Raw genomic sequence first — 15,197 nt, forward strand, 5'->3', positions numbered from 1 at the left:
GCACCGCAAAATCCACCCCTTTAGGGTAACCAGGGGCATGAAGTTCTGTAGGGTGTGAACATCTGGGTTTAGTCCGTGGGGGAGTGCTTAAGTCCGGGGGCCCGGGGACTCACGGTGCACGAGGTTATGGAAGTGCCACTGTTGCCGGAGGTCCTTAGTCCGTCCTTTGGGGCTCTGTCAGGGGCTACAGAGAGGTGGTTTTCCCGGTCCCTCTCCTGGAGGTATGAAATAACCTGAGCTCCATGTGAGGGAGCCGTGCTGGAGCTGCTTAGTCCATCCTTTGGTGGTCTGTGAGGGGCTAATGAGAGTTGTTTTCCCCGGTCTATTTGATGGAAGTCTGACACGAGCAGAGTGTGCATGCTTTGAAACTAATCCACCCACACTTAGCATGCTATTTTAGGGTATAAATCGTACCTTGTCACCATGCACTGTGCTCCCTGGGACGACGCGCCCTCCTGTGGGGACACATGAGAACTGCACTCAAATCACTTTGTGCTTTTTAAACAGTTTAACATATTTTTTTCCACATTTAAAAAACGCTTTCTGCCCTGGAAATCATTTCTAATCATTATTACCGTTATGGAGGGGCTGCAGGAACACTTTCCCCGCCTTGCAAACATTTATTCCTGGTTAAAATAATCAATTTGTTCCACCTGCTTTCCGTCAGCACCTCTGCGGCTGTCGGATTAACACAGATGAATGCACTTTTAACACTCACGCAGCCAGAATTCCTGCTCTTTTCCTGGGTTACAAAGTGAGGTGACGCAGCCTGTCCTCTGAGTCTCCCCGCCTCTCATAGACTTATTTCTGGGTAAAAAAAGCCATGTGCTCCGCCCCCTGGATCTCTGCATGTGTGTGTGCCTGTGAGTCTCTGGCTACTGTCCACATGCCCGCATTATGAGGCACTATTTTCGGATACATTTTCTCATTTTCACCACTTTTCATGTTTTTATTATGTATATTGTTATATTATTATTATTGTATATATGTATACTGTGTATACTGTTTTTGTAAAAATCATGTGATTATTAAATAAATAATAAAACATGAATTTAACCTTGAAGGTTCCCAGGGGCAAATACAGTGCCAGGTGTCAGACTATTTAAACAATGTTTACCCAGGATTCAGACACCTTCCCTGGCTTGTAAAATGCGGTGATGCGCCCTGGAGGTATCAGACTATTTTTAAACAACTTTTCCCCGCCTTTCAAACACTTGTTCCTGGGTTATAGCCTGTCATTTTGCAGGATATAATTTAACATGGAATCTCTCCTGGAAATGGACATATTCTGTGCATTTCCAGGAGAGGTTACATGTTAAATTATATCCTGCAAAATGACAGGCTACAACTCTCTTCCATACGTTTAAAAACACTTTTCCGACTATTTTAAACAACTTTTCCCCACCTTTCAAACACTTGTTCCTGGGTTATAGCCTGTCATTTTGCAGGATATAATTTAACATGGAATCTCTCCTTGAAATGGACATATTCTGTGCATTTCCAGGAGAGGTTACATGTTAAATTATATCCTGCAAAATGACAGGCTACAACTCTCTTCCAGACGTTTAAAAACACTTTTCCCGACCATGTAAACATTATTTCTGGCTTGTAAAGTGCGGTGATGAGCCCTGACAGTATCAGACTATTTAAAGGGTTACCAGGAGCATGAGAATATCCTCCACAGAAGGGGTGGTGGTGCCGTGAATAAGGCCGAATATGGATACCGATGTGCGGACGGTAAAGCACCGCAAAATCCACCCCCTTTAGGTTAACCAGGGGCATGAAGTTCTGTAGGGTGTGAACATCTGGGTTTAGTCCATGGAGGAGTGCTTAAGTCCGGGAGTCCGGGGACTCACGGTGTGCAAGGTTATGGAGGTGCCCATGTCAGGGACACATGCTGGAGGTCTGTGGTCCGTCCTTTGGGGGTCTTGGAGGGGCCACAGAGAGGAGATTTCCCCGGTCTCTGTCCTGGATGAGTGAAATAAACAGAGTCTCCATTTCAGGGACACATGCTGGAGGTCTCTCTCCCGAGAGTGGGCGTCCATTGCCTGTAAATTGGTCTAACATTAGGTCTGTCACTTTGGCTAACCGCACCACTGTCTGTCGTCTCCCGCGAGTGGACATCCATTGCCCCTAAATAGGGGCAAGGGAAGTAGTTACACGGGTCTAACTGCAATGTCCTATCTTCCCCTTCTCCCAGAGTAATGTTACCAATCCCTGCTTTGATAAGCCCCTTTGACCATACGGTTCTCCCCGATTCCCCAACGTACCTTTTTGCTACTTTGACTTTGATTAGAGGGTTGTGTACTAACCATGGATACATGAAGTATAGGATTATGGCAAAACACAAAACCCATAAGGAATATGCAAAGGATCCACTCTACTAGTGTCCAGACCCTCCAACAGTTTCTGCATTGCTCACGGTTGCGTTGTCGTCTTTCCAGGTGGGCGTTAGCCAATTCTTGTACGAGGGGTTCCATCTTCAATCACTCGCCAGAGATCAGGCAAACAGTTTATGTTGGTGTCGTCGTCTGCTTCGTGGATGTGTCTAGTCTGACTGAGCCCGTGCCTTCATAACCATGTCAATTAAACCCCACACCATGACGGCAGAGACGAGGAACCAGAGGCATATGAAAAAGTACAGCTGGCCGTCGCCCATGAGTCTTGTGTGTGGTACTAGGGTGTATGTGCTGCGTGTGTGGTGCTGGTGGTGACTTGGCACGTCACTTGTCGTCGTCTGTTTCTACTGGACCGGCTAGACTGGGGCGGCGATGACAGCTTTGTAGTGGCTGGCGTGGACCCACGTGGCTCTCTCGGCGACCTTGACCGCTGTCTGGGTGACGAGAAGCACCTGGTAGGGACCTTGCCAACGGCTGGATCTCCAGCTCTTTCTCCGGAAGTCCTTGACCAGCACGAAGTCGCCTGATGGATACGGTGGAGTGGACCAGTGGCAGGGGTAGGTAGAGCTGTCGCTACCTGGCGTCTGATATCTGCTAAATTGGATGACAGGTTAACACAATATGACAACATAGCATCCTCACACAAAGTTGTGGAGGGGAGAGGACATCCTGGAGCCTTGATCCCAATCTGTGGAGGAGCTGCAAAAAGGATCTCAAACAGGGTGAGTTGACTCCGTGTTCGTTTCCGCATCCTCATGTACATCAGCACAATGGGCAGGGCTTGTGTCCAGGATAAACCTGTGTCTGCGCAGCATTTTGCTAGCTTGTTTTTGATTGTACCGTTCTCTCTTTCCACCGCACCACCACTCTGTGGATGGTAAGCACAATGCTTTCTGATGTCCATGCCAAGGTATTCTCCTATCTGTGCAATGGCCTCATTAGCAAAATGTGAACCATTGTCGCTAGAGATCTTGCTTGGTATCTTCCATCTAGGAATAATTTCCCTTAGTAAAGCTTTAGCCACAGCATTTGCTGTCTGTGCGTTAACCGGAAATGCTTCAACCCATTTGGACCACATGTCAACCATTACAAGACAGTGTTTCTTACCCTCGGATGGACTAAGTTCGATGAAATCCAGCATTCGGTGCTCAAATGGTCTAGTTGGGGGTGGGTGTGCACCTGTTCCTGTGACCTTTACCGGTCTACCAGACTTTTGCGTAATGCAAATTAAGCATGCTTCACAATGCTTTTGAGCTGTTACTGTGAATCCCCTTTTGAACCAATATTGATTGATAGCCTCTAACATCCCCCCTTTTGACACATGATCCAACCCATGTGTCAATTTAGCAAAATGTGAGAAAAAATGCCTCGGGAGACATGGATTGGAATTTGGACCAACCCAGATGCTGGAGGTGGGGTCAAAGGTAGCACCAGCAGTTTTCCACTGTGCTTTTTCTGTTGGTGGAGCTAACTGCTGCATGGCAGTTAGTGACGACATATTGTCAGTGATGGAGGAAACAGGGATGTTAACAAACGAGTGTGCGTGTGGTGCGAGAGGAATCAGGGCGGCCGCCTTTGCAGCTGAGTCAGCAGCAGCATTTCCTAATGAAACGGGGTCGGTGTTGCTGGTGTGTGCAGCACATTTACATACTGCGACCTCAGACGGGAGCAGAATGGCGTCCAATAAGCCTGCAACTAGGACATGGTTAAGCACTGGCTTACCGTCAGATTTCAGGAATTGTCTACACTTCCAGATAGCCCCAAAATCGTGTACTACCCCGAAGGCATAACGTGAGTCAGTATAGATAGTTACAGATTTGCCTTTTGCCAAAGTGCAGGCCTCAGTCAGTGCTATGAGCTCTGCTGCTTGTGCTGAGAGGTGGCATGGGAGCGGTCCGGAACAGAGGACAGCAGAATCTGAAACAACAGAGAAACCCACCCTATTAGTGCCCACAGGGTCGCGAGAGGCGGACCCATCAACATACAAAACAAGGTCAGGGTTGGTCAGGGGTACATCTTTTAAGTCAGGTCTGGGAGTACATACAATAAGAAGCTCGGCAACACAGTCGTGTTTGTCACCGTCTTCTGGGAGAGGCATAAGAGATGCTGGGTTCAGAGTGGTACAGCGTTTGACTTCAACATTAGGCATGTCTAGCAGGCATGTGTGATACCTAAGATAACGTGCAGCAGAGAGGTGTGATGTTCTCTGTTCACAGAGGATGAGAGAAACAGCATGTGGAACCAACAGTGTTAAAGGTGCATAACCTACAATGTCACGTGAGGAGTTGAGAGCTTTTTCAGCTGCAGCAACTGCACGGAGACATTTAGGCAGGCCAGCAGCTACAGTGTCCAGCTTGGAGGAAAAATAGGCAACAGGCCTCTGTTTTCCCCCATGATCCTGAAGGAGAACTGAGGTCATACACCCATCGCGTTCATCTACTGCCTGTGTAAAATGCTTGGTAGGATCAGGCAGACCTAGCGTCGGCGGGGATTGGAGAGCCAGCTTCATGTTAATGAAGGCTTCGTCGGCTTCCGGCGTCCATATAAGGCGATCCGCAGGTTTCAAACCGGTGACATGCGTGATTGTACGGAGTGGCTGTTCGAGCGGAGAATAGTTAGGAATGAATGACCTGCAGTATGAACACATACCCGAAAATGACATCATCTGTTGCTTAGTGACAGGTTTTGGCAGAGCAGCCAATGATGCAATACGCTTATCTGAAAATGTTTTTCCCTCTCCTGAAATGATGTGACCCAGAAATGTAACTGTCTTTTGCACATACTGAAGTTTAGACAAACTGGCCTTGTGGCCCTCAGCTGCGAGGTGTTGTAACAAGGAGATGGCATCAGCTTCACACTGTTCTGCTGTGGGTGCGCAAATCATGAGGTCATCAACATATTGTATGAGAGCGGTGCCTTTGGAAACTTGTAGAGAGGCCAAACTTGTACACAATGCTTGGTTGTACACAGTGGGAGATTCGCAGTAGCCTTGACACAAACGTGTTAATGTGTATGGCTTACCCTCATATTCAAATGCGAACCAAAATTGACTGTCTTTGTGTACAGGGACACTGAAAAATGCATTTGAGAGGTCTACAACAGTGAAAAAGGCTGCAGAGGCTGGAACCTGAGAGATAATGAGATAAGGATTTGGAACGAGCGGCGCACGTGCATGTGCGGCTTCATTTACAGCTCGTAAATCCTGCACAAATCTCCATTCGTCAGGAGGTTTGTCCCGGATCTTTTTAACAGGAAACACTGGAGTGCGTACCGGAGAATCATTACATGGAACAATGACCCCTTGTTTAAGCAGAGAGGTAAAAACTGGCCGGATGCCATCAACAGCTTCACGCTTTAATGGGTACTGGGGTTGGTCTGGGCGGTAGGTAGACTTTGGGGTGATAACAATAGGTTCGGCAGAACGGATTAGACCAACATCATATTTGTGAGCTGCCCAGAGTGTCGGAGGCACATCTTTTAGCGCGGCAGGAAGCTCAGAAATATGAGAGTAACCTGAAAACACAGGCTCCCCTGGGCCTGGCACAGGGTTAACAGAATCATCCCCAATCAGAGCCAGAGTATGCAGCGCGTGTACATTACAGTTGACATCGTACTTAAACACATCATGTGACATAGAGTACATGATCTGAGGTGTGTGTGTGGCTGTCCAATCAGTAATTGATTCCCAATCTTTAACGAATGGACCCAAATCCCTCCATTTATCAGTGGGGCCCCTTGCTAGTGAAATGTATGGGACCGCCCCTGGGATTTGATACAGCTGGTGTTGTGCGGGTGTGAGTGTGACAGAAATAGCGCTGCACAGCGAGCTCCAATACATCGTTTTAAGCATGATTTCATCATTCACACATTCCAACAGAAACTGTTCATCATAGTATTTGCATTTATCATCAGAAACACTAGCAGTGCAATGCAAATGAGGAGCTTCCATAAACACAGCCAGTGAGGAGACACGCTGACGGGCCAAACGCAACAGTTTCTGAGAATCAGGAAATGTTGCCAGCCATTGATACACATACAACAATTCTTCGTCAAATGCGAGCTTTTGGACCATAATAGGAGATTGTCGTCTGACTTTTAGACCCTCATTTGTAGAAATGAGATCAAGGCCAAACCGGAGGATCAGATCTCTGCCCAATAAGTTTATAGGGCAGACAGATGACAGAAGAAAACGGTGTTTTACTGATGTGGGAAATGGATGGCTGGCATCACCGTAATCTCTACACTGAATTGGTACAGAAAACTTCTCCTTTACAGTCACACCAGCAGCTCCTATTGAGTGGATAAATCTACCACTAAATTTACAATTTGGCAAATCTGCCAGTTTTACCACAGAATGTGTAGCCCCAGAATCAACCAAAAATGTAACATCAACACACATGATAGACAGAGTTAGTGTGGGACATTTCTTAAATGCTGTTTCAGTGTCATATTTCAAATATGTACCCTCTTTAACCACAGGCATGTTTTCAAATTTTTCTAATGTATCAATAGCTTGCACGATGTGTGTGTGTGTGTGGCACTTCCCTGTTTTGATGCTGCAGGCAGAGGTCCCGTCTCACTCGACCGAATTCCCTCCTCTTCCTCCACCTCCTCCCGCGGACGATGTCAGTTTGAAGAATTGTCATTGTTTTGAGCAGATTGAGTGTCTTTCTTTTGGGTGTTCTTCGGACATTCAGCGATAAAGTGACCCATTTCACCGCAGTGGAAACAAGCACCATTATTGCCAGTGTAGTTGCCTCCTCGTCCTCTGCCTTTTCCTCTGAAACCTCCACGGCCTCGGACACCTCCCCTGCCTCTTTGGCCCCCCCTGCCACGGCCGTCTCCTTGGGGTTGGTGTGACCAGGCGGTTGTAACGGCTTGGACCATGGTCAGTTGGGCCTTGTCTTTTCGGTCGCGGCGTTTCTTGTCGTCATTAGCTTTTTCTTCTGAGAGGCGCTTCTCGGCATGTATGGCATGTCGGCGGATTTCTTCCAGACGGGCACCGTCCATAACGCCAATGCAGGAGGCTCGCACATATGTAGAGATAGCAGAGGACAGGCCGTTGAGAAAAACATTGCTGAGATGGGTTTCCCAAACTCCTACAACCCCAACTGGGTAGCCATCAGGTTCTTGGATGCCGCTGTTTGCATTAAAAACAAGGTGCAGGCGGTGGTAATAGTCATTTACCGATTCATCAGGATTTTGTTTGCAGGCGGTGATTTTTTCCATATCAACCTTTGCGGGGAATTTTGCTTTAATTGCTGCGCAGAGGATGGCAATTGCGTTGCGGTATCCCTCATTATTGCGGTGGAGCCATTCTGTATTCATCTGGTGTTGGTGACCATTCATCAGACCAGTGAAATGGCTGGCATGAGTTGGGCCTATTTTTAATGCCAGCAATGTCTTTATCTCAGGCATGGTGGGAGAGAACTGTTGGCAGAAAAGGAGAAGGGCTGTGGAGAATCTTTCTCCGTCTTGTTGAATGTCAGGAAGGTGGTCATTCATCATGTCCTTCATGTCTCTGATGGTCCAAGGGCGATACACGACAGACGGTCCATCGTGTCCCGCTACCTGGACCATAGGGAAAGAATGCTGCATAATCCCCTTCTCTTTCTCCTCCGCTGTCGAAACGTCTTCCTCGCTGTCGTCATTGTTGGTTTGGTCGTAGTCCCGGAGGTGCTGTTTGTATATTTCAGAGTTGTTAGCTTTTTCTCTAGCAACTCTCCTTCTTGCGGCGTCTTGGCGTTTTTCTTCTTTCTCTATGATTTTTTTTAAGGTGTTCGGGCTGAGTTGTGTCCCCGTTTTGGGTGGTGTACATGGAGATGCCCGAACAGGTGGAACTGCCTCTGCTGGATCCCCACCCATGGCACCGGCGTCCAGATGGTTTGGGTCTCGATACGACGGGGGAGGTGGATGGGCCTGAGGGTGGAACGGAAATCCGTGGTCGAGGAGAGGGTCCCTCGTACCTGTAAGAGATGGATACAGAGAAGTGGATGTCTGGTGGAATGGATTGTGTGATTTCGGACAACATTTATTTTCCCTTTTTCCTTCACTTTCATCATCCACCTTTATTTTCTTTATTGCCGAGGCCAACTGCCTCCTTTCACGGCATTCTGCTTCACCCTCCCAGTATTTTAACCACTTTCTGTGACTTTCTATCTTTTCCAATTCTTTTACTTTAATTGTACTCTTCTTTCTCATTCCATCTTCACACTCTTGTAATTTGTCCTTTAGGTCTTTGATTTTTAATTTACTCAAAGATCCTCAATTTGGAAATCCGAACATTTCCGTCCATATATTTAATTTAGACAGACTGCTTTCACCATATTTTGCTCGCATGACATCTACAATTGGGCCCTCAGGAGGCTCTGCCCCCTTACTTTGCTTTGTCCCCATGGAGAAAGTCTTTAAGTGTTACCAAAACACCCCGTGTTACCAAAACACTATTTTTCACCCGTCGGTGATGTGATATTTGTTCCTCAGTACAAATCACACAAAAACTGATCGTAAAACCTTTTACCACGGATATACCAAATATCCTACGGATATACCAAATATCCTACTTTTGAGCAACACGCTTAATAAATGTCATGGAGGTTAATTACGTTTTACTTTTAAACAATTAGAAATTGTACATCTCACCAGATATTTTAGAGGAATTGAGTTCGTTGGATCTCGTGAAGTCAATCAGTTTCACTCAGGCGCTGGTCCTCTCGTCCCGTAACACTTTCTGTCGAGCTAGAGGAGAATCCGAGGATCCCGGCGGCCAACCACCAGCGTACCTGGGTGTCCCCGATGGAGCTTTCAGAGATCCCACTCTTCTGACACCAATTTGTTGTGGATATTTTAAACTCGTCAATACTGTAAAGATGTACAATGAGAGTAATCAATAATAAACTGGTGAAAGCAAGCAGCGTTGTCTTTTAAGATCTTTATTCGAGGCGCCTCGAAGGTTCATGTCTCACAGAGTATAGAGTAGTCTGCAGGAGTGCACACAGGGTATAATGTGTGTGTGTGTTTTATAGAGGACTGATTGCTGTGCAGGAAGTAAAAGACAACTACAGAAAACTATTATCTTACAATCCTCCCTTAGGGAGGGCCGCATTCTTCAGGTACGACCTTGGCGGGATGCTCCCTTGTGGTTCAACAGGTCGAGTTGCTCCAATACAATTTCTAAGCATAATATAATCATTTGGCTTTACCATATAAAGTAAAATAAGAAATTGCCACTACAAGTCCATCAATGCGCACTCCACCAGAGGAATTTCCTCCTCCACGGCTTTGCACGGAGGAATGTGGAGTGGAAGATATTTGCACTGCTGCATCTTGGTCTTCCCCCTGTTTGTTTATTCATTTTTATTTGAGGGATGTCTCCCATTCCTCTCTGACACACCCTGTACTGGGTGTCCTGTCGGAATGAGTGACGTCAGGGAGCCAGCTGTGCGCCTCTCTCCTGCCTCTCGGCACGCGGAGAGCGGCCCTTTTCCCCTCTTATAGGAGGGATGTTCCTTTTTCCTCTGACACACTTTGTACGGAGTGCCTGGTCAGAGTGAGTGACGTCAGGGATCCAGCTGGGCGCTCTCCTACCTGTCTGACACGCAGAGAGCTGCTGTTTCCCCTCTATTATCGCTGTGCAAGGTGGGACCTTCGTCTCTACTTTCTCACAGCGGCCGGTATGTATTGTTCCCAGCCTTCACCCCGTCGGGAAGATAGGCATGTTTTGCTATGTTCCAGGGACGGTGGTGCGCCATTACGCATGGCACAACAGGCATGGGGTGTTATTTAGCAGGTGTGTCTGTGCTTCTAGTGCCGGGCGGACCCAGTGGGGCGCAGACTACATCATGCTTCGCCCTTAACCCAATAGCGATAGCCTTAGAGGGCGAAGCCATATACGAAATAGAACTGAGGTTACCTACTGTAACCCCAGCTTCTATGAGTAAATGGCGCAGCCCTCTAAGCGCTGGGCCCCACTGGCTCTACGAATAGCTGAAGAAAAGTTATTTGGTATGGGAGCAGATTGCCAGGCCTCCTTCCTATTTATACCGGAAGGAGGCCCGAGGGTGGGGCCCACCTTGCGGGTGGGCGTGGACTACAAGTGTTTCAGTGCTGCGCGGGGGCGCAGGGGGATTACCCAATAGCGATAGCCTTAGAGGGCTGCGCCATTTACTCATAGAAGCTGGGGTTACAGTAGGTAACCTCAGTTTTCAAGTCTGCAAGGTCACAGAGTGAGAGGAGGTCGGGAGCGCCGGGGCTTGAGATAACCAGAGGAGACAAGGAAGGGAATTGAAAATGAGTGAGTTTTGCACATAAACACACTTACTCTCTAAAGCACACAAAAAGGGACCACATTAAAGAACTTGAACTGGCTTGTTAAATATAAACAATTGGTTTATTCCACAAGCATTAAGCAATCAAGCAAGTAAATTATAAATAGCAGAAAAGAGGATAATATTTATAGTAAAATGAGAAAATAAACTTAAAACACACTGTAGGCACTGTACGAGTACAGGGTAGAATACATTCTTTGATATTTTCATCATATTGACCAATTATTATTTTAGAGCTTTTATTCATGTGTGAACTTGGAAGTGTTTTAATTTGTAAAAATATTGATCTACAGTTTAAAGGGAGAGTTTATACCACGTGTAGATGCATGTTCGGATTAGCAGTGGTTTGAGCATAGATATTTCTAAGAGGGAAATAACTGTTGTCTGTAGTTCGAAATGCAGAGTTTTTAAAGAAGACACTTTGGGCAAATAGGAATGACAAATTAAATTTAGAAGAAGCAATATAACTGGGAGCAAACATGTGGGGCCCTTGGATCACTCATTGTAATGGTCCATATTCTTGGCAACCGACATCTGTTGGGAGAAGGGGTCATTTTACCCACCCTTCAGATGTTTTCAAAAATCTTATCTGCACCCTCCTAGGGAAGCATGCAAAGCACCCGTTTATGAGTTAAACACTAGAACCGCCAACGGGTAAATTTTACCTGCAGCTGTTTTTTTATTGTATGTAACTTTTTTTCAATAAAATATTAATGTCTCCCAGTCCGTGACTTTTCCTGAAAGTGTGTTATGTAACACCCTGTGTTGTTAAAAATTGTCAATATGAAGTCAGATTGAAAAAATCGCCAAAACAATGGCTATTTATACCTATTTCCGCCAGCGGGTAATATTTACCTCATAGAAATGCAGCGCTCCTCGCGCTATTGATTTCGCGCGTAAACATAAACATGACGTGTTGCTATAGCAACGCCTTTTGTCTGCTGCTGTAGATAGAGAGAGAGATTGAGAGATTGAGAGAGAGAGAGAGAGAGAGAGAGAGAGAGAGAGATAGATAGATAGATAGATAGATAGATAGATAGATAGATAGATAGATAGATAGAGAGAGAGAGAGAGAGAGAGAGAGAGCCGGTTATATTTCCAAAATGGAGAGAAGATGAAAGAGACTCATGAACGTACAGGAGGCACTAGCGTGGCTAAACCGTCTGAGCGAAGCAGAGTCTGATGGTGGGGAAGTATCAGGACTGAGTGATGTGTCCTGGGTTTGTTCTGCCTCTGATGGGTCATCTGACAGCGATCCTGAGCCTCCGCGGAACGTGAGGCCGTCCCACCCTGATCCCCCGATTGCAGATGGACCTGTACCAGCCCATGGAGAAGGTATGATGATTCTTGTTTTTTATTTCCTACTTTTCTACAAATCGTAGGCTATAAGATATCAAGGCATATAGATAATGCCTTTTCTTTTTACAAATGATCTTTTCATTGCCTTTCGAGGATGTAATATTATCAAATAAACATTTATGAAATATACTTTAGTCTAAAGTAGTGTTTTCCTCTCTCCTATTTAGGGTGTCCCACTGAGCCGTCACCAGCCCAAGAGATCGGGAAAGATGGCACAGTGTGGACGGTCATGGAGCCTTGCGGAGGCGCAGGGAGACGGCAGATACAGGACATCCTCACGGAGTCTGCTGGCCCCACACCACATGCACGTCACAACATTACTGACAAACTCACAGCATTTATGTGTCTGTGTGATAATGTAATGTTGGAGGAAATCCGTGATTGCACAATTGCTGAAGCGCGGAGAGACAGAGCCACCTGGGATGTCTCTATTATGGAGCTGAAGGCCTTTATTGCGCTTCTCTATGTGAGAGGTTCATATTGTGGGAAGAACATTGAGATGGAGAGTTTCTGGTCCGAGCAGTGGGGCAACGCGTTCTTCAACGCAACACTGTCGAGGATCAGGTTTCGGGAAACCATGCGCTACGATAAAAAGGAGACCCGCCGGTGCCGGTTGACCACCGACAAGTTTACGCACGTGAGGAAGGTGTGGGATCGTTTTGTTGAAAATTCAATCGCGTCCTACAGGCCAGGGTCCGACATCACTGTGGATGAACAGCTATTCCCGACCAAATCAAGATGTCCATTCACACAGTACATGCCCAACAAGCCGGACAAATTTGGCATCAAGTTTTGGCTGGCAGCTGACGTTGACAGCAAATACATGCTGAATGGCTTCCCTAACCTGGGAAAAGATGCCAGCAGGCCAGCAACACAACGGCTAGGAGAGAACGTGGTGTTGAGGCTGGTGGAGCCCTTTGTTGGTAAGGGAAGAAATAAAACCACAGACAATTTCTTTACCTCCCTCCCTCTCGCCAAAGCGCTTCTCGCCAAAAATACCAGCCTAGTGGGAACCATGAAGCGCAACAAGCGGGAGCTCCCACCCTCTGTGCAAGGGAGATCTGAGCTGTTCAGCACCAAGGTGCTGAAGAGCGACAAAATGGTGCTCTCAGTCAACCAGTGCAAGCAGAGGAGAAACGTGACAATACTCAGCACGCAACACCAGCATGTGGCCATCTCCACAGAAAGAAAGAAAAAGCCAGAGACTGTGGAATACTACAACCACTCAAAAGTGGGGGTTGACGTGCTCGATCAAATGGCTCGCCAATATTCGGTGAAAGGTAGGCTGTTATTGTTATTATTTTTATTATTATTATTATTATTATTATTTTAGGCCTCTAGAAAACACTGCATTGGTCAATCGTTTTGACTAAATCCTATGTTTCTCTCAGGTGGAACGCGTAGGTGGCCCGTTGCTGTCTTTTATAATGTGCTGGATCTCGCTGCCATCAATGCCTGGGTGCTGTACAGGAGCTGCATGAGCCAGGAGAACATACCGAGAAGGGACTTCCTGCTCCAGCTGGCACACGAGCTGCGCGCTGAGTTGATGGCATCAAAAGCGCCACCACTTGCGGACCTGCCCTTCAGCGGTGCTGGTGCAGAAGAGCGCAGGAGAATGACCTGCATGGTGAAGGCGCACTGCATGCAAAATAAAACGTTCTGCAAATGTGTCAAGTGTGGGGATGCTGTGTGTGGCAAACGCACAGCCAAGGTGCTCAGTGTTTGCAACAATTGTGTTTGAGTGTTTGTGAAGCGTTGTGATCGATGTGTTCGTTCTTATTGTTCTTCTCAGATTTTTTTTATTATTTGTATACGTTCTGTGTTATCTGCTGTTCAATTATATAACAAATACATTATTATATTAATTTATATTATTGTCATGTTGTTGTTTTTTTATGAGTAGAAGGCTATCAGACAATATGAAGCATTTTTACCTTTACGAAACACAAGCCTAACATCAAGTGTTTATTAGCGAGAGTGGGTAATATTTCTACCATAGATTATGCAGCGATCCTCGCGCTGTTGATTTCGCGCGTAAACATGACGTGTTGCTATAGCAACGCCTTTTGTCTACTGCTGTTCCTAGAGAGAGAGAGAGAGAGAGAGAGAGAGAGAGAGAGAGAGAGAGAGAGAGAGATAGATAGATAGATGGGTATATATATATATATAGATAGATAGATATATAGATAGAGAGAAAGACAAATAGATAGTTATAGATAGATAGAGAGAGAGAGAGATAGAGATATATACCTAAACAAAACACAAGTCTAACACCAAGCATTTAAATCAGCACTGTAGCGATATTTTATACTTCATGCTATCTGTACAAACTATATAATATGAAAAGCTGAAAGTCCACAGATTATATTGGTTTACATTTCATCCCTGTGCGATCAAAACTCACTGTTCTGTATGGTACATTGTACCTTGGAAATCAATAGCGGGTAAACTTTACCCGTTGGCGGTTTTAGGTACACAGCGACCTCTGGCGGTTCTAGTGTTAAAAAGACCAGCGCCACCACCTTCCAGTGGACATCCACTTAATTAGTGATGACCTTAAATTAGAAGATGTTACGCCCAAATTGTGGGCTGATCTCAAATATGGTATTTATTAAAACATACCTGCCATAGTGATAAACTCCTTAATTCGACTACAGACCATGTCAAATATAATAAGCCACATGAACAGGAAACCATATAAGGAAAGGAGTAATTGTGACATGTTCCCATAGTTCCACACATTACTCCCGTGGTTAAAAGGTTGAAATGTTTCTTTAAGTTGACCAGAATTGAAAATAAATAAATGTAATGAATTATGAAATACATTGCAGAGCTACACAGATCATAATAATGTTTTGACTCAAGATAATAGTTATGTGCACAAGTTTCTGAAATAGATCTATTAGATATTTTAATATAGATTAGGTGTTAATAAACTGCAGTAGTAATACTATAAGGAGATATGGGAAGCAGCTGTCCCAATGAAAAGTTAGATCCATCTTGAAAATGATAGTTGTAATTCTGAAGAAATAAATGATGGCACTCAGCATGTCAGGCTTTTGTAGACAAAGGACACCTGCCTATGCTGAGATATTCAAAGTCTCTGCAGAGC

At 45.8% G+C, this 15,197-nt stretch overlaps 1 protein-coding gene across 1 annotated transcript; it reads right to left on the reverse strand.

The window, feature by feature from the left end:
* Positions 1–1,610: 1,610 nt before the first annotated feature.
* LOC307029880 (uncharacterized protein) lies at positions 1,611–9,114 on the reverse strand. Its single transcript, XM_079665969.1, has 2 exons — positions 9,042–9,114; positions 1,611–8,365 (listed from the first exon to the last, which is right to left on the reverse strand). Exon 2 carries the CDS (start codon positions 8,262–8,264, stop codon positions 7,026–7,028), a length of 1,239 nt encoding a protein of 412 aa, XP_079522095.1. The 5' UTR covers positions 8,265–8,365; positions 9,042–9,114; the 3' UTR covers positions 1,611–7,025.
* Positions 9,115–15,197: the final 6,083 nt, after the last annotated feature.

Source organism: Notothenia rossii, assembly GCF_949606895.1.
Source record: "Notothenia rossii genome assembly, chromosome: 2".
In the NCBI taxonomy this organism is placed as follows: Eukaryota; Metazoa; Chordata; class Actinopteri; order Perciformes; family Nototheniidae; genus Notothenia; species Notothenia rossii.